General features: G+C 37.0%; 1 protein-coding gene across 1 annotated transcript in view; it reads right to left on the reverse strand.

Moving 5' to 3' along the window:
- LOC138398015 (rapamycin-insensitive companion of mTOR-like) overlaps positions 1 to 20,455 on the reverse strand; it is a 72,740-nt gene extending 52,285 nt beyond the window's left edge. Inside the window, exon 1 of the mRNA XM_069492228.1 lies at positions 20,188 to 20,455. Coding sequence (XP_069348329.1) covers positions 20,188 to 20,455 — 268 coding nt within the window. The remainder of the gene's footprint in view (positions 1 to 20,187) is intronic.
- Between the last annotated feature and the right edge of the window lie 706 nt (positions 20,456 to 21,161).

Consider the following 21,161-nt stretch of genomic DNA (forward strand, 5'->3'; position numbering starts at 1 on the left):
CACATTCATTAAAACCATACTTTGAACTTTGATCTTTTCCTGAGCTAGCAATATGTGATATGATATTCTTGTGATGGAGCAGCGAGCCACAGCTATCGGTCAGCCACATGATCACGAGGGTAAAAAACTGATACCCTACAATGTACTGTGTCATCAGCGTTTTTTGGATATTGGGGGATATTGTTTTGTGTTTTCTCATCCCATCATGTCTACAAAATGCTCATTTTAGACTTACGATATTTACTATTTACAACTTACAATGGGTTAATTAAGGACATGCCCCATTGTAAGTAAAGAAGCATTTGCGTAAAAAAGAACAACTTTTCACAGTATTGCAAAGGTAAACTGCAGTTAACCCAGACCTGTACAAATTACCAATAAACTCTGAAATAAAGAGGTTTTCCATAATTTGCAGTTCCTATTTTGTGTGAGCACACATAAAATAAAACCAGTGGAGGCAGGTAGGGGGGGTAGTGCTGGAAGGCAGAGAAAATGACTACTTTATCCCAATAGTCCTCTTAATACTGTCAGTCTCCTCAAAGTACTCTGACAGCTGATCTACCTTTAGTACCTCAAAGCACACTGACAGCTAATCTACCTTTAGCACATAGAAAGCCCTCTTCTTTCATTAAAAGACTCACTACATTAAGTGATCTCTAAGTTTCTGCTAGTTCTAAACTCTATGTCCTTATTCAGCTTCAGCTTTGTGGGTCACACCAGTAAACTTCAACTACACTATTTCATAACCCATAAAGCCCTTCTTTAGTGCAAAGCTTGGCTTACTAAGAATGCTCAGTTTAGACCAAGGGATAAATATCAAATAAAAAACAGTATCCGTTAAGAACAACATCCATGCTACTTCTAGCAATTAAACTTATACAACATGGAAGGGTGTTCAATTGATTAGCTTACACACAAACACTTTCATCTATTAAATTTTTAAAAGCCAAATCACTAGCCAAAATTTTTCATAATCCTTCTTTAATTTATTTTAGGCTATTTCAATCCCTGATGCACCTAACCAATAATACTTTCTTTGGAAAATGCTAACAGTAAAAAATAACATAATATGTAGTTAAATCCTCCTTCTCTATTTGTTAAAAGTACAAAACATCCCTCAACTAAGAAACCAAAATGCAGACATTATTCAATTATAACTTGTTAGGGCAAAATAGGTTTCAACTCTAGTGTTGACCCTAGCACTGCCAGGAATATTATCCTGAGGATTATAAACCCTCAGTGTCACTCAGAGGAAAGAGTGGTTGGTGACTGCTGAGCAATCTCTGCCACAGCAGCACTCATGTATCTGCCAACCCTGAGGCATGATTTTAGTTCACCAAAGGCACAAATGTGCTTATGCTGTAATCTCTTTAAAAAAATATTTAGGATCTAGCACAGCACCTTGCAAACAAAAATAAATATGTATCAAATAAATGTCTGTTAAATCCACAGAATTAGAAAGCAAAAACAGGTAAATAAAGCTCATATTCAAAATAAAAATTTTACAAAAAATTAAAGAGAATAAAGGTTAACACTAACTTCACCCATTCTTCTATTTTCCTTATTTCTCTATACTCCCAAAGACAGATTCAACATCTAAATGAAAGCATCTAGCAGCAGGAAAGTAGACCAAATGAATAGAATTATTTTTTACAGAGATTAGAAAACATAAGGCTAGCAACAAGTCCCTTCTGGGCCTCCTGATTTGTCAATCTACCTTTTAACTGAAAGAACAAATGAATGAACTTCTACTCACAATGAAGAACTGTCATTAAAATAGTAGTTCAGGTATTACTTGATAACTGCAAAATATCATATTAAGGTTATACATACATAGTTTACAAGGAAGTAAAAAATTAATACAACTATCATTTTTACATTTGGTTTTGCTGCTTTCTCCTCTTGAAAGACAATATAGTACTTAAGTCTCAAGTAATTCACACTGAATAATCTTGCCTGCCTTGTAACCAAAATTAAAGGATTAATGCATTCACTTATTCACCCAGCTAACCCTGATTTAGTGATAACGTGCCATGCAAAGACTGCTCCAAGGGCTACAGTCTATTCTCCGTTAGAGCACAGTGATTTTTCTAAATAATCAGATCATATTACTCCCCCATCTAAAACCCTCTAATGAGTTCCCTTTGCAACTGTACTGCCTTCTCCAAGTTCCTACTTGTCTACCTATCTCTTCTAATCTCATATTCCTCCACTGTCCCTCTCATTTTCAAGCACCAGCCATACTGGTTCTTTCCTATCTCTGGACCTTTGTACCAGTTTTTCTTTCTACTTGGAAGACTTTCCCATCTTTACATGGTGCCTCCTTGTTAGTCCAATACCAACTAAATGTTACTGTTTGAGAAACTTTCTGTGACAATTCCCCTAACATCAGTCAACTCTCTTTCATGTACCCAATTTTACATTATTAAGAACATTTATCAGTACCTAAAATTCTGTGTTCATTTGTTTACTGTCTGTGTTCTTCCCACTAGAATATAAGTTCCTCAAAGGCAGGGACTCTTTTCTTTTTCACCACTGAATCACCAGCAAAAGATCAGTACCTAGTACATAGTAAAGGTCAATAAATATTTGTCAACTGAGAGTGAAAGGCAGACATGTAAACAAAAGCATACCAATATTATAAGAAAGGTAACATAATATGCTACAGAAGCCAAAAGGAAGAAGATGCTCAACCCTGCTGGGGAAGATTGACTTTTTTTAGAAAACTTACTGATGGCTACAGAGAAGAGAGTAGATTGGAAAAGAAGAGAACTAGAATAGGGAGAGTAGTTATAAAGCCTATGTAATCATCCAGAAAAGAAAATGAGGGCCTGAATAAAGGCATGGCAAAAAAAATGGAAAAAATAGATTTTACAAGTATTTCAGAGATAAAATCATTACCACCTAGCTGCAGATTTGATGTGTGGAATAAGGACAAGAAACCAGGTTAGGATGTCTCTTGGGTGTCTCATGTGGCCCAGTTAAGGTACTGCTCTTAACCCACATGGGAAACACAGACAGACTTTTAGGATAATAAGATAATTAATAAGTCTGAAACCTATTAAGTTTTATGTACTGGACTACATGGTTAAGATGTTAAGTAAGCAGTGAAAAATTGGTCTGGAGCCCTCAAGCTAGAACACAAATTTGATAGTCATTTATTCAGTCAACAAATATTTATCCAGCACATGCAAAATGCCAGGGCTGTTTTAAGAACTGAGGAAACAGTGGTGAACAAAACAAACTACTTGTCCTCACAAAACTTACATTCTAGGGAGACAAATAACAAATATATACTATAATGTGAGTAGTGGCAAGGGCTATGAAAGAAAAAGCAATGCTGTAAAAGAATGGAAAGTGATGGAGATGAGGGCTACTTTAGACAGAATGACCAGAAAAGGCCTCACTAATAAGGTGACATTTCAACAGAGTTGAAGTGAAGGAGTAAGTATTAATAATACAAATATTAGAGGAAGAACAATTCAGACAGAAAATAATAGATGTACAAAGATACTAACATGAGGAATGGCCAGCAAGAAAATCATTTCACCAAACATAGTGAATAAGGGGTAAAGAGTTAGGAAATAAGAATGACTATAGAGGTAGCCAAGGACTGATTACAATGGCAGTCATTGCATATAGTGGTGCTTTATTAAAAACATTATCCATCTTGTGCATACCACATTACAGTATCTAATACAGTGCTGAAAAAAGAGCAGGTGTTTAATGAATTCTTTTCAAATACATGAGTGAATAAATTAATGAATTCCAAAATGTAACCCAGATTTATTAATATATCTGACCATTTCCCAAACTCCAATTCATCTTCAAAGGATGTGCCAAACAGCAATTTAAAAAACTAATAAAGGACAAATTTAAAGGACTTACAAGCTTTAGCAATCTTCAGAAGTAGAATTTTAAAAATTTTGAATAGTAGCAACATCACTAGGATAATACGTACATGCCCTTCCAAAGAGATTGCTTAAAAAAAAAAAACAAAAAAAAACACCTACTTAGAAATATATTATTTCTGGAATGTATGCTAAAACAATATATCACTTGATAAATCCTTCACATTTGGCAATGTTCTAATAATCAAAATATCACTTTAGACACCAAGTTCTGATCGTGTTGGATGTCAACAATTTACCATACTACTTCAGTTCTATTCTAGGAAAAGTCATTTAAAACACTTGGGGAAAAAAATGACTTGCCAGTGCATACAAGAGCAATAAGTAATACAATCCTGATTAAAATAATATAATCCTGGTTAAAAATATTTACTGCATTGTGCCATTTTTTAATAGAATCAAACAAGCAATCACCTAAAATTAGTCACTAAACACAGGTATTCTTTTGGAGGCTAACAATTCATATTTAGTTCAAATCCACTCAGTGAACTAAATAGTCTAGGCTCAGAATCAGCAAGAATTTTTCAAGGTTATTAAATGTTTCCACCTTCAGGAAATTCCAAACTCATCGTTTTCCATCCTTCCAAAGAGTTTATGTATAAAAATGTAATACATTTCAAGTATTATATTTAAAATAAAATTAATACTAGTATTTCTTAATTATCAGCATTTATAAAAGACAATCAGAAACTTCTTTGCCTTCAGTATAACTCGATATTTTTGTTTCACTTTCACATTTACTCTATTGGTTTTGCATATTGAAATAAGTAAAATTTTCTTTATTCTACAAGTCTATGCAAAACATACTCTGCCAAGTTACTGTCAAGTATTTAATCAATTTCCTATGAAATACTCTATTTTAATTTCTTGGGGACAAGCACCAAGAGATAGGCAGTGGAATCTTTTTCTATCACAACTCTCACATTACCAACTCTTAGAGGGAAAAAAGACATCAGTGAAGAAAACTTTAAATAAATTTTTTGTAATCCATGAGACAAAAATCAATCATATTGAAGCATTTTAAATACTTCTACATGAATAATAAAAATGTTATTCAGAACTTACAGGATGAAGATTAAGAAATACTTAGAAATGTATAGTGTCAGATGCTTATATTCGTAGAGAAGAATGGCTACAAATTATTAAGATTAGCATACAATTAAGGCAAAAAAGAACAGCAACACAAATTTATTTATTTATTTATTTATTATTTCAGAATATTACAAGGGTACAAATGTTTTGGTTACACGGATTACTTTTGTACTGCTTGAGTCAAAGTCGTAAGTGTGCCCATCACTCAGATAGTGTACATTGTGCCTGTTAGGTATTTCACCCATCCCCTCCACCTGTGTGATTTCCATTGAGTTTTGCTTCCATCTGTGCACATGAGTGCTGATCAGTTACTTTCAATTTATTATTGAGTACATGTGGTATTTGGTTTTTCATTCCTGCGATACTTCACTTAGGAGGATGGACTCCAGTTCCATCCAGATCGTTGCAAAGGGCATTAATTCATTTTTTATGGCTGACTAGTACTCCATGGTATACATATACCACATTTATTAATTCACTCATCAACTGATGGGCACTTGGGTTGACTCCATATCTTTGCAATTGTGAATTGTGCTGTAATAAACATTTGAGTGCAAGTGTCTTTTTGATAAAATGACTTTTTTCCTTTGGGTAAATAGCCAGTAGCAGGATTGCTGGATCAAATGATAAGTCTTTGAGGAATCTTCATACTATTTTCCATTGAGGCTGAACTAGTTTGCAGTCCCACCAACATTGTATAAGTGTTCCTTTCTCTCTGTATCCACACCAGCATCTATTGCATAGCCACATGTGGAAGACTGAAACAGGATCCATATGTCTCACCATTCACAAAAATTAATTCAAGATGGATAACAGACTTTAAGATGTGAAACCGTAAGAATTCTAGAAGAAAATGTTGGAAAAACTCTTCTAGATGTTCGCCTACACAAAGAATTTATGAAGAAGACCTCAAGGGCAATCACAGCAACAACAAAAATAAATAAATGGGACTTGATTAAATTAAAAAGCTTCTGCCCAGTCAAGGAAACAATCAACAGAGCAAATAGACAACCTACAGAATGGGAGAAAATATTTGCATGCTATACATCTGATAAAGGGTTAATAACCAGAATCTACAAAGAACTCAAGCAATTCAGAAAGAAAAAAATCAAACAACCTCATTAAAAAGTGAGCAACATGAACAGAAGCTTTTCAAAAGATGGACAGACTAATGGACAATAAACATATGAAAAAATGCTCAACGGCACTAATCATCAGAGAAGTGCAAATCAAAACCACAACAAGATATCAACTAATCCTAGTGAGAATGGCTTTTATCAAATAGTCCAGAAAACTTTAAATATTAAATTTTATTTTAAATCAGGGAACATAAACACTATCAAGTACAGCAAAAGAAAAATGTAATTCACCTATGTAGCATGTTCTCTTACAGTGAAGAGTCACCAGAAGGCTAGAAATAGCAAAATAGAAACAGAAACCAATGGGAGAGAGAAATTGAGAAAAACAAGGCAAAGAGAGAAACAATCAAACAGAGATAGGTTATAACTATCAACAAGATCTTGGACTCTCTTACTTAGTCTCATAAATTTCTAATACACCTATTAGAAAATCAATCACATTACTTTATGATTTTCCTTGTGTGAAACCTGGAACAGGATAAGATAGCTCTAATGGTTGATTTTGAGCTCCGTCTGTACAAAAAAACAGAAAAATTAGGCAGACATGGTAGCTCATGCCTGTAATCCCAGCTACTTGGGAGGCTGAGGCAGGAGGATCACTTGAACCTAGGGGTAAGAGGTTGAAGTGAGCTATGATGACTCCACTGCACTCTAGTCCAGAGAACAGCAAGAGACTTTGTCTTGAACAAAAGAAAAAAGGAAAAAAAAAGAAAAGGAAAAGCATCTCTACTCTGTACTCTAACAACTTTTTAACTTTGATGCACAACTACATGTCGTAAATCTAACATATTACCAGATACTGATATTCTCACACAAGCATGCTATTGAACTGAGGACCAAATAATGTTTACCCTCTTCCCTTTTTCTCTATAGAAATACTAAACCAATTTTGGTAATCATACCAGCAACTTAATCAGGTCAACATAAAACCTTTACTGAATTGGAATTCTAATTTTACCAATTTTCTAATCTGTAGCTTTGAACTCTTTATGGTAACTGGATTATCTATTTTTTCTTTAAATAGTGATTCAGAAAAAAAAAAAAAATTCATCTATCTAGATGTGTTACTTGGCCAAAACCTAATTCAATCAAAAGGTCAGCCTGAAGAGGTGGAATAAAACAAACACAGAGAATGATCTAAAATGCTTAAATTAAGGTGGAATTACTATAATTATTTCAAACTCTATCATATAAATCCACTGTCAATCCAAAAGGAAACAATCCATTCACATCATGACATACCTGATACACATGAGCATATTTGGATTCAAGTAACTTTAGAGTTACACAACATGGTGACAAAACATAACACTGGGCATGTGAAGCCAGACACAAAGGAGTATATACTGTATGAGTAGGTTTTATGAAGTTCAAAAACAGGCTAAACTAATCTATGGTGTCAAAGTCAAGACAGTGGCTTCCTTGACAGGGGAAGTAGTGCCTGAAAGGAGACAGAACAGGAGTTCTATGGCATTGGAGTATTACATTTTTTGATCTGGGTTCAGATTACTCATGTGTTCAATTTCTCAAAATTCATAGAAGTGTACATTTATGACAAATACTTTTTGGATCTATGCTATCTTTCAATAAAAAAGTGTTCAAAACAGCAATGTGTTCTCTCCACATAGTTTTGAAGGCCCTCAACAATTTACCCCTATTCTACAAATCCAATATAAATACTAAAATTCTATATCCATATTTTTCCTCTCTCAGTAAAACATTTCATGCCTTTATTCATGCCCTAATTCCTCTTGATTTAACCACATTCTACAAATCCAAAGTTAAAACAATGCTCTACTTTCTAAGATTTTTTTCCTAGCTTGCAGATCTCTCCCTTCTCTTTTTTTGCCTTTCTTTGTTGACCATATAAATTATAACACCCAATATCTATTTATTGATATCTATGTGCTAAAACTGTAATAAATATTCTACAAATATCTCATTCACTCGTTAAATACATATTATCTCCAATGGAGATGAGGAAAACATGCTTAGAAATGGCAACTTACTCAAAGTCTTAAACTGCCCGGAGGCAGGATCAAGATTCAAATCCAGGCCGGGTGCAGTGGCTCACACCTGTAATCCTAGCACTCTGGGAGGCCGAGGGGGGTGGATTGTTTGAGCTCAGGAGTTCGAGACCAGCCTGAGCAAGAGCGAGACCCCATCTCTACTAAAAATAGAAGGAAATTAGCTGGACAACTAAAAATATATAGAAAAAATTAGCTGGGCATGGTGGCGCATGCCTGTAGTCCCAGCTACTGGGGAGGCTGAGGCAGAAGGATTGCTTGAGTCCAGGAGTTTGAGGTTGCTGTGAGCTAGGCTGATGCCACGGCACTCTAGCCGGGGGGAACAGAGTGAGACTCTGTCTAAAAAAAAAAAAAAAAAAGGTTCAAATCCAGATCCAACTTGCTCCAAAGCTATGCTCTTAGCTACAATGCTACACTGCCTTTGTATCGTGTAGTTAACACCTTGTTAGATGTTATTTTGTCCATATTAATCATATTTTGTACCTTATCACTTACCTTCGTATAATACTACTATTCTTATTACATATATATGCCAAGTCTATACCAAGCCGTACTTCATCTACCTTGAACTACACTATAAAGCAATTATCTATCTGGAAAATATCTAGAATACAAATGCAGGCATCCATAAAATGACAATAAAAATTCAAAATAGGAATTGTCACCAAGTTTATTCACTACAGGTCACATATATAATTGACAGTAGGGCCCTTAATCCTTCATAATCACAACCTATTTATCCTTCTTTTACAGATAATATTAACATAAGCCCAGTTATACAGTTATCATTCTACAGTACAAAAGTAAAAAACTAAAGAAATAAAGGACTGCTAAATATAATAATAATTGAAATGTAAAGTGACAGCTGAGAGAAATGAAGCAGCATATAAGAATCAAAAGAGCAGTCAGATGTCAGAGGGCAGTAATAATCGTCTTCCTCCCACCCCAAACACAAAAGTCAACATTCTAGCCAAAGAGAAAAAGTTAAAATATAGTTGGCATATTCTTCTCAAGAAAGGAGGGAAATACGTTAATATAACAGTTCCAGAAACAGTATCCAAAATGGTTAAAACGTAGTTTCTGAGCTTAGTTAATAACTTGCTTCCTGAGGGTTCCAAATCAATACTCTACAACAGTCGTCCCAACAATTTTGGCACCCGGGACCAGTTTCATGGAAGACATTTTTTTCACAGACAGCAGGGGCAAGAAGGCGGGGGGAAGATGGTTTTGGGATGATTCAAGCACGTTATATTTATTGTACAGTCAAACCTCTCTGCTAATGATAATCTGTATTTGCAGCCACTCACCAGCGCTAGCATCACCGCCTCAGCTCCACCTCATAGCATCAGGCAGTAGATTCTCATAAGGAGTACGCAAACCTAGATCCTTCAAACATGCAGTTTACAACAGGGTTTGCTTTCCTGTGAGAATCTAATGCCGCTGCTGGTAAGACAGGAGGCAGGAGCTTATGTAGTGATGCAAGCAATGGAGAGCAGCTGTAAATACAGATGAAGCTTCACTTGCTGGCCCGCTGCTCACCTCTTGACATGTGGCCTGGTTCCTAACAGGCCACGGACCAGCACAGGTCTGCTGCCTGGGAGGTTGGGGACTGCAGATTCAAAATATGGCAGCTGCTGCTACTATTTCTTGTAATCAAAGATGATGATTTAAACATTTAGTAATCAGAACAATGCTGGACAAATAACCAGTACTCAATAAATACTTGGTGACTGGCCTGTGTGAGAAAAAGAGTAAGAATCTCTAATAGCATACAGCAGTGTCCAACTTCATTACACTCACTACTTTTTATGTGTAAACACTTATCAAACAAAATAATTGTTTCAAAGGAAAGAACTAGGACCAATTACTGAAAGTCATTCTTTCATTAGATTTTTGGCTAATTTAAGAGTTTTATTAGCAAACATAGCTGCTCAACAAAAGAGCAAACCACTGTGAATAACCTACCCATCACTGAAAGGTTTGAGTGATGGTAGATGACAGCTGTCTAATATTGCAGAGAAGATTCCTGCTTTGAGAGGGAGGACTAATGATTTCTAAAGCAGCTTCCAAATATTCTTAAAAATAAACATTTATACACACACATACCTTCCCCAAATCCATGCATATTCAAGTACCCCAGGTGAACACTTAGTGGCAATATATTTATTTTAAAGATAACTATACTTTTACAACATAGGAACAACCTTGATGTATGTGAAAAATTCCTCCTAGGACTCAAAAATCAAGACTAAATTTTTTTATAAAATAAAATAACTACTGAAGAAACAATACATAGCAAAAGGCAACTGCCATGGTTTACCCAAATCTCTTAATCATCTTTTTATTTTCTATTGAAGAACACCCAAAATCTTTTCAAATATATAACTGCTTCCATTTTGCTAGGTAAAACAATAACATGTATTTGTGTATTCAAAACATCAAAACATGAACATGCAACAAACTTCCCATAAGAAAGGAGAAAGACAATTTTAAGGTTCTTATCAAAATATATAAAGTGATTTAAACATTTTTAAAGCTATTCTAAAATTTAGCTCACTAAATGTTGTTATAAATTTAATATAAGAATTATTCTCATATAAAATATGAAAACTTACATGGGATAAGAATTAATCTGACTTGCTTTGTACTAAGTTATACCATTCAAAAATAACACTAGAAGTTATAGCCTACAATAGTAAAATAAAACCACAAGTCACTCTAAGTTAACAAGGTAAGAAATAGATATTAGTATTCAAACATCCACTATCATGATTTTATGCTAATATCACATGTGACAGATATGATTAAAAACTACAACACACGTGCTGAATAAAAAGTTCCACAGTATTCCACTTGCCACCTGGTCACATATACTGAAACCATAATATTGCTAAATGTTAGAGTGCACAGCTCACCTACCTCAAAATGTGTTCCCAACCACTACAGTCTCTCTCTACAATTCTATTCCTCTCAAGAGTTTTTCATTTCTCCTTTTTTTTTTTTTTTTTTTCTTGAGAGAGGGAGGTGGTGGTGATAGAAGTGTGGTGAACATTAGGGAGTGCATTACAGAATTATGAGTGAAAAATAGGACAATTAAAACGTTTTAGTATATGAAGGATGCACACTAAGCAACTAAGCATGGAAATAATTAGCAATACTATTTTAAGATGTGATTTCTCAAAGTATGAAACTACTGATAAAAATATGTATGTGCACACATCTAAAACAGTTAAATACACTTTTATCTAACAAGCTGTTCCTTCTTAGTAACTGAAAGTAAATTACTTGGCAATCTTCTTTGTTTACAGCTTCTGTGTCTCTTCACTTTTTATTCATTATAAGAAACACATGAAATTTCACTGGATTCAGAGCAAGATTACTAAAATCCCTGCAAGTGGAAACTGAAGTCTTGTTTTGCTGCTATAATGGAGCAATTATTTCCTGAAACACTATTTATCCTTTACCCAAATCACTAGAGGGCTCGGTAGGGTGCATGGATTTGGCAATGAAACGTTATGCATGCTTCAGGAATATCTTTTATCCTTTACCCAAATCACTAGAGGGCTCGGTAGGGTGTCTGGATTTGGCAATGAAACGTTATGCATGTTTCAGGAATATCTTCATTTCAAATATTGTATCTCATTATTAGGCTACATGTTTAAATTTTCAAATCAGAAAATAGGGTTTTCAGTGTGGAAAATAATAAAACACTACCCATTCTATTTACAGTCTCTATTTCTAGGTGCATACATCTAGAAATAAGTTTGATACCAAATTCACAGAGCCACTTGAGCATGCATACTTCCCTCCATTAACAGATGGGTTAACTGAAAGTGTGAGATGTGTACTACAATACAAAACAATGGAAGAAAAAATCATTTATGCTCGGGTTTGGAATCCAGGCATTTATATACTCATGGCCACAAGTACACAAGTAGTACTTCACAATATACCCAAAATCTTTCAGTCTAGCACTACCTTCAAAGGTCAGAAGAGCCTGTATGAAATATAATCAATCTTCAATAGTTAAGGGATTTATATACAAGAAAAAAATTTACCAACTTTTTCTTAACATTACCTTGAAATGTGGAATAATATGCCAGGAATATGTTAGTTTGAAAAATTAAGTTATGGTTTTTAAAACTCTAGTCCAGAGCTCTACCTGTTTAAATGCTATGCTTTTATGCAAAGGTCTTTCAAATGTCATCACTGCATCACTTCTAAGAAGTCTTTGCTCTAGGTCATTCCTTACCTATCTCCCATTTTTTTCTGAATTTCTCTAGCTTTTTGAGTACTTTTTAAAGATAATTGGCAGGTACTTCAAATACTACTGTCTTATACTATACACTAATACAGCTCTATCCCAACTATAATATAAACTTCCTGAAAAAGATTTATGCCTTTCTCAATCACAACAGTACTAACCCACATGATTATATAATACACTTATCAAAAATACACTGGTTGGCATTAACAAAACTGTTACAAATTCAAATTCTTCAACACACTGGGGTAAAAAAAAAAATGGAAAAGTAACTGCAGAAGCCAGATTCTTTAAAATCCAGGTAATTAAGGTTAAAAAAATCTTTTCTCTATTTCTTATTAAATTCAATTGACTCCTTAAACAAGATATGTTTAAAGCATTGGAATATTCTCAACTTTACTATATCTCATATGAGTTTCATCACTACCAGGTACATTCCTCAGTTTATGCAATCTGGCTGGAAGACTTATAAGATGAATATGAAGAATGTACTTAGGTTTAGGTTCTCTTTCAAGTCTATTACTTTGGACATATGAATGTAATACATTTTTATCTAGTTTTGCACAATTATTTTCAATTTACTTTGGCATCTGTATAATTTCATAATTACATTCGTTGTAGGGATATAATTTTAAGAAGCCATTCAGCTTTAACTTGTCCACAAAAAAGCATAAATACAAAACAACGGATGACCCACAAAACATTAACAGTCAACTATCAATTATTCATTATGTGGATTACCTAATAAATATTTTAATCTGTTTACTTTCTTCCACTATTCTAATGTATTTGCTTAAGAAATAAAAATGAATGCTAATAATTCAAATAAAATGTAAAAGAAAAGGTACATCAGTCTACTGTAGGGAGGAAAAAACAAAATCTTCTCAAACCACTATAAATAAAAATAAATATTTAGATTATATATTTAGCACTCTTCTACCATTATTCCCCCTTTTAAGGCAGGTAACTGAAAGTGGACTGTATTTAGCTTGGTGATAGAGGTACAGATAGATACACAGGCAAGCGAACCATTCAATCACCCCACTGTGCTTTTCACAGCCCTATTTTCAGTAGCCAGAGACCTAGCAAGGGGAGAGGGGAGGTAGCAAGTCAATGCAGGTGGATTACTTAAAAGGAAATTGAGAGTTGACTGTAATTTACATTTAAAGTGCTATGAAATACTACCCCTCCTACATGTATTCATTATTGTTTATAGGAATACTCCTTACAGTGATTTAGCAAGGCTATAAATGCTTTCTTTTTAACCTTTCAATATTCAAGGAACATAATATCTCAGAATCACAGAAATGGAAAGCCAAAAGTGCTACAAGTGTAAAGCATTATGCATTTTAGAGGTGAGGCAACTGAATCACAAAGACAAAAGTGAAAGTGCTACAAATGTAAAGTACTCTGCATTTTAGAGATGAGGAAACTCTGAAGCCTTGGAGAGGTTAGTTAGACAGCATGCCAAGATCGTCCTCAGATCAAGTTTGAATACAACATAGTTCTCCAGACCTCAACTTCAGTGCAATATTCTAGCAGCACCTTCAACTCCAAACACTTCTCTTGGCTTTAGAGATCATAATCTCAATTGTCTTCTCTTCTGTTGACCCATTTCTTCTTGATTCCTACCCTACAACATACATCCTAATCATCTTATCCTCCAACACTAAAAATCTGTAGCTCTTTCTCCATTTACAGTCTTCCTTTTCTCCACACCTTATGCAAAGAACAATCAAATCATAAGTTCAGAACAACTACAACCTCCATTTCAGTATTTGCTGCTACCCCTTACGCATCTCTGGCAGTGGCAATCAGCCGAAATTGAAAGTGCAAAGCTAAACTCATTATCATCCCTCCACTTTATGGCACCATCAATTTCACTGTCCCTCAGGACTGCAAACTTAAAGTGCTTTTTTCCTTCTATTCTCCTTGATACTGTACTATCCCTTTTCCCAACTCTACCCCTCCACTTTTCCAATCAATAAATGCTTCAGTGATTATTATATGATAGATGCTGGGGGGGAGGGTATGTTAAAAATGAGAAAAAGAGAACCCCTGCCCTCAAGAGGCTTAAGATATAGGGAAGAAAACTGGACAAAGAATTAAAATAAGACAATGGTAAGTGCAACTTAGAAAAGAATAAATAAAGACATGGAAAAGTAGAGAAGGACACAATAAATTACCACTGGGATGATAAGAAAGGAGTCCCAGAAACAGCACATGACCTCCACCTTAAAAAATTAGGATTTCTATAGATAAGAGTTCTGGAAATGCAATTCTAGGTAAAAGAAATACCTATGCAAGATCAAGTAAATATGAAATTGCATGTTCAAGAAATGGCAAACAGTCTTCTTTGACTAAAGCAATTATTCTCAACTAGGAGCATAACAGTGTCTAAGGGGAAAGAACAGGACTAGGGGGTTTTGATGCTTTAAACTAGCAAACTCTTCCCAATCCTCTTTGAGAAGCACTGTGTATAATGTAGCGAACTATGCAGACAGGCAGATATATTGAGACTAGTTAAGGTAGTGCAGAAGAAAATACAGGAATAAATCAGAAAAGGCCTTGAATGCCAATCTAAGAAATTGAGACTTTGTTTTGTGATAAAAAATGAGCCTATAAAATGTGAGTGTGTATGTGTTTTGTTTTTTTATTTAAGGGAATGACAAGATCAGATCTAGATTTCTGGGAAATAATCCTGGCAGTTGTGCAGCAGAGGGAGTGAAAAAATGTGAGAACGGAAGCAACATTTTATTGTCATGGAATGAGATAATGAGGATGTGAACTAGACCAATGACAGTGTGAATAAAAGGAAAGACTGAATTCAATAGATATTTCAGAGGCACACAGAGGAATTTAGCAACAGAACAAAGAAGATAAGCAGTTGGTCTCTAGCTTGAATAACAGAGGATAGTGATGGTACATAGAAAGTGAAAAGTGGGTACACTCTGGGGTGCAAAGTTTTATACATCACAACCTTGAGATGATCATCAGACACATACCAGTCACTAACACTGTGACCTTGGCTGAATTACTTAATTTTCTGAGTTTCAGTCCTTTAAAATTTCAAAGTCTATATTCTCAACTGAGGATAATAAAAGTACCTCAAACTGTTGTTCAAGATTAAGTGAGATAATACATTTTGGTGCCTGGCACAAATTAATATTATAGCAATAGTACTAACAGAATGCCAATGAATTTTGCAAGACGTTACTAGCATCTTTTAAAAAATTATTTTCAGTACAGGGGAGAGTTGTGATTACAAGACTATAGTGATTAAGAAATAATGTTGTGGAGTGAGGATAAACTATTTTCTCTGTAGAGCCTACAGAAAAATAACTCTTTTGTAATCTTTTTATCACCCCATATGCCATCTTCAATCCATGCCTGGGATAGTACTTAGTCCATATGAAGGCTATAACAAATGCTTACTGAACATGAGAAAACTGAGCCAACAGGAAAGAAGAAATGAAGAAGCGAAGATCTTAGTTCTACAAAGAATCTTAGAGAAAACAGTAGTAGGAGCATAAAATTATCCTTGGAAAGGAACAGACAGAGATGCTTTATTCTCTGAATCAGGGGAACAGAAGGTTAAATATAGGGAGAAGATTAGGGAATTCACATTGGATGGGCAGCCTCTACCTTTTTAATAAAGAAATAATAAGTTGTCTGCACAGAGGAGAGGTATTACAAAGGCAGCTTGAAATCTGAAGTAAATAAATTAGTTGATTCCCTCATTCTAATACATAGTTGACTTCATATCTGTAGCCAACACGCTGGTCCAGTCCTCTACAACCTGCCAGATTATGTCGGTAGCCTCCTAGGCAGCTACTGACTTTCCCTTTCCAGAAGTGTGGTATATTCCCTAGAAGTTCATATTTCCTTCTACTATGTCCACCACAACAACTCTTAAGAGAAGTCAATCCCTCTCTGAGACTTCTCTCATCCTATACCCATCAGACAATTTACCATTCTCTCCTCTGGCTACTATTGGTCTACTTCTCTGTTCCTTGTACATTACTGTTGCATATCACAATCACTTCTTTATGTCTGCTCCAAAAAACTCCTTAAAAGGGAGTAATATCTTCCTCATTTTTATTGCTCCAGCACTTAATTCAGCATCTGGTATATAATAAGAGGTGTTCAGTCAACAACTACTGGGTCTAACTAAAGTGAACAAATGAGTAAACTCCTAACTAGAAGAAATAAGAAAACAAAGTGTTCAAATCTACATCATTTCAGATAACCTTCCTACTTTTCTAGGTATTAAACAGCAACCAAGATAGTCAACTTTTTTATTCTTACCAATGGAGAAGTAAAAGATCTAAGTTAGATAATCAAAAATTGCAAAACTCAATTGTACTTTTAAATAAATTATATCCTAATAATTATATTTAATACAGCTGTGTCCATGTTCTGGGAATTCATTTTGAACATAATAATTCAATCATACCAGGAGGGGCTTACCCAAGAACACTGTACCTTTTCAAGTTATTCAGTACCGGGAAGAGATGAACTACTAGAATGATAAACAGTCTATCTTTGTAGTAGCAGTAGCTAAGGAGAGCATCTGGGTTTCAAAATACATTTTGGCATGCAATATAGAGAGAGTAGTTAATGATAGCAATAGCAAAACAATGAAGCTTGAATACCATAATTCCTTAATAACAAGTTTGTAATATTCAAAACAATTGTATGAAATATTTCTAATGTGATTTAAAGAATTTTGATTTCATAATACAGGAAGGCAACTAACATTAAATATCACTCACAAAGTATCCCATCTTATGATGAATAATTAAGAACTAGCTCATTTGCTTCTTACATTCTTAATAACCCTTCGAAGTTATCTCTGCTTTTTGAGATGAAGAAATCAAGAGTTAACCAAGGTCAAAAAACTTGCCCCAAATCACTCAACTATTAAGTAACACAGCTGAGATTACAACCCAGAATTATTTGACTTTATAGTCAGCTCTCTTTTCACTATGCATTGATGGCTCCTTTAGGGATGACAATGACCACAACCTCTATTTTATAATGAACTTTACTAGATATCTACACAATGAATTTCTCAAAACTTATATAAAAATAATTAGAATAAGAGAAAACACTGCCTTAGCATTAAACAAAAACAATTTCAGTTGCCCAAACTTTATCTTTTTACATATTGTAATACAATCCACAAACAGCTGCCCTTCAGTGGCCATCTAGACTGCCTCAGTTCTCAAATTATTACTGAAGTTTAATTCCTCGTGAATTTTCTTCATGTTACATCCACAAGCCTTCCTTGAACAATGCAATGTCTGTTAGAATAACAATTTTTAAAACAAAAGTGTCACTATACAAGGAATCTAACTCGGATTATTTTTTTATTCCAAACTTCATGATTTAGGAATACAGATATCATATAACCTCTCATTCTTTGTTGTACTTTTGCAATCAGTTTCAAATGGCTGTGTACATTTCATTTCAAACCTCAGTACATTTTGTCAGGGCAAGCAGAAATAACATTTCCTGCACTTTTTATAGTAGCTTGGAAACACGTATGGACCTAATTAGGTGCTGACTAAATACTAAAGTAAGACACCATTTAAATAGTAAACATACAGAGTTATCTGTGTATCTGAGTAAAACCGTAATAAATCAAAAGTATCAAATCAAATTGTACATAAGCTTTTCTATAACCCAAAATTTTAACACCAGAGAAACTACTATGTATAGGAGCTCAACAAACTCAATTTAAAGTATAACTATAATTTATTTCCAGCACCACATCTAAGCAGCCTTTTTTTTTTTTTTTTTTTTTTTTTGAGACAGAGTCTCACTCTGTTGCTCAGGCTCAAGTGCAGTGGCATCATCATAGTCCACTGCAAACTCAAACTCCTGGGCCAAGTGATTCTCTTCCCTTGGCCTCCTGAATAGCTGGGACTATAAGTCTGCAACATCACGCCCAGCTAATTTTTCTATTTTTTGTAGAGATGAGGTCTCTCTTGCTTAGGCTGGTCTCCAAATCCTGGCCTCAAGCAATTCTCCAGCCTCTGCCTCCCAAAGTGCCAGGATTACAGGCATGAGCCACCACGCTTGGCCTTAAGCAGGTTTTAATGCACAGATTAAGACTCAAATTTACCTAGTTAGTTCTCTTTTCACCTCCATCTAAAATACATATAATTGTATATAAATTAAATCACTAATAAACTCCTTTTACAGACCTGAAATACTAAATTATTATCCTTATTTTGTTAGGAATTTTACTAGAAAATCTATTTCATATAGATTTTTCATGTGTGTGTTATATAGTCAAGTTTCCAAACCGTTGGACCAAAGTCAAAACTTGACATCTTTCTATACTAATTCTCAATACCTATCTGCTGAAAAAAATGTTCCAAATTAGTGCACTGGTGATCTAATTAGTAGCTAGTACTTCAACCCCTACTATATTATATTTTAGAAACTCTTCTGCCTGTAAAAAGGACCTGGTTCACCCAAAACTAAGTCCCTGAACTTTCAGAATAAAATATTAAGTTACAAAAATGTACTCCTGTAGCTAAATGAAAGCTGACCATCCAGTTTATAAAACAGTAATCTTACAGTAAGATACACAAAATAAAACAAATTAGAGAATACACTATGCTTTCACTACAGAGATGAGCCGTTGCCAACAATGAGCCCAGGTTTAACAAATACCGTACATAATAGTCATCACGTTAAGTACAACATAGAGTAAAAACTACATAAATTGATCTCATATAGAATGTAGACAGCGACTTTTTTTTAAGAAACTTCCTAAGATGTTTTACAGATCGCAAAAACAAACTGATTCTGTACAGCTGAACCCAAGATACAGCCCGTGAGAAATATGACTCCGGCGGAATCAGTAGACCAAATCCTGTTTATCGTGAAAGAGAAAAGAATCTCGTATATAACTACTAAATCTTCAGCGAAATACTGTCGAATAAACTCTAGTACTGTGACTGATAGAAGAAATACTGGCCAGAAGCCGGATTAGGTCCTTAAAATACAAGCGGGTTTATCCCTTCCTAGAGGTGTAAACAAACCCATCACTGCGGAAGGTAAACAATGAACCTGCATGCAGCAGGGTGAGGAGGCGGTCTTTTGCCAACTACAGTCCCAGCGGCCCGGGAAAGGGAAGCAGAAGGGAAACACAGCGTAAACCAGACACTTAGCAGTAATGACCAGCTCTAGGTTTCACTACCGAGTTATCAATGCTGCGGGTCCCCACAGGACGGTGGGCAAAAAGAAAAGCAGTCACGCAGTCAGCAAGAACCGAGCAGGTCCGGCTTCTGCTCTGGGGGACGGGGAGGGCAGGATGTGGTCGCTCTTCCCTCAAACATCCTCCTGCAACCTAAATAACAGCCTCTACCTCCCTCCGGCCGCCCCAGAATTCAGCAGCCCTAGCTCCCGTTTAGGTGTAAAACGCCCACCCCCGGGGGTCCAGAGAACCGTCAGGGTCGCCGGCTCCGCCGAGTTCTACTCAATGCTAACCCGCACCCGCAGCAGCCCGAGGCCCAGAGAATGGCTTGGGCCAGGGAAGCGGGCACCGGGAAGGGGGATGGGTCCGGCGAGGCGGCCCCGGGCTCGGCTCCCGCGGGCCGGCAGGCGGGGCTCCGGCTCTGTCCCCCGCAACCCCGCCGGCCCCTAGCGGGGCCCGCCCCTGCCTCGGGCCCCCAGCCCCGGGCCCAGCTCCTCCCCAGCAGCGCGCCCTCGCTGGCGCCCGCGGCGCCCCGCGTTACCTCGGGTCAGATCCAGCGGGACGTTCTCCTCGCCGCTGTCATTCCGCCCTGCGCGAAACAGACACACAGCCCCAATTAGGATTCGCTCGCAGGCCAGCTGCGGCTGCCCTGGCTCCGGCCAGCGCCCCGGCTCGCTCCCCCCACCCAGGGCCAGGGGCAAGCAAGTGCTAGGGGTGGCGGACGCCGGGCGGTGGGGAGTGAGGGCTGCAGCAGGCTTACCTCGTATTCGGAGGTTCTTCAGAGAGCGGCCGCGGCCGATCGCCGCCATATTGACGGGTTTCAGTCACAACACCGGAAACCTCGCCCAATCGCGCGAGAACCCCTTCCCCTCCCCGCGCGCCGCGCCCGCCCCCCGCGGCACCTCCCCCGCCCCCTCGGCCGCAGGCTGCGGGTGGTGCCGGCTCGCCCGGCTGCGGAGGGGGCGCCGTGCCGACCAGAGGTCGGGATGGATCTCTGGGCGCCCGTCCGTCCTGGACCTGGAGGGCGCGGCCACAAGCCCGGCGGTCCAAGGGTTTGTCTGCCGGGAGGGGGCATTTTCCACGAGAGGAATCCCATTGATGCGAGTTTGCAGCGTGGAGGATGCGTCCTCTCCGCCCGCCGCAGAAACCGTAGTCCTAACCCAGGCGAGCAGGGGTGGAGGAGGTCAGGATGCGGCCGGCTGGCCACCTGCTGACACCGTCCTGCCAGAGTCTCCTCCTGTTTGCTTCCAAGCCCTGGAAGAGACGGCTCCGCTTCCGTACTCATCATTTAAAACGATTTTTATGAAAAAGCTGCACACAGTTTCAGTCTCCTTTCCTAGAATCACTTTGCTCCAACCAAGTTAACACGTAACAAAGTTTGTTTTCCACCCTCGCTCTGACCACCGTGCTAAGGAGCCTTGCACTTGGTCTTCAAAGCCACGCTCGGCTAGGAGGGCTTCTCCAAGTGGAAGTGGTCGGGTGAAGGTTTTGTTTGTGGCCGCCTGGCGCAGAACG

Source organism: Eulemur rufifrons, chromosome 17, assembly GCF_041146395.1.
Source record: "Eulemur rufifrons isolate Redbay chromosome 17, OSU_ERuf_1, whole genome shotgun sequence".
NCBI lineage: Eukaryota > Metazoa > Chordata > Mammalia > Primates > Lemuridae > Eulemur > Eulemur rufifrons.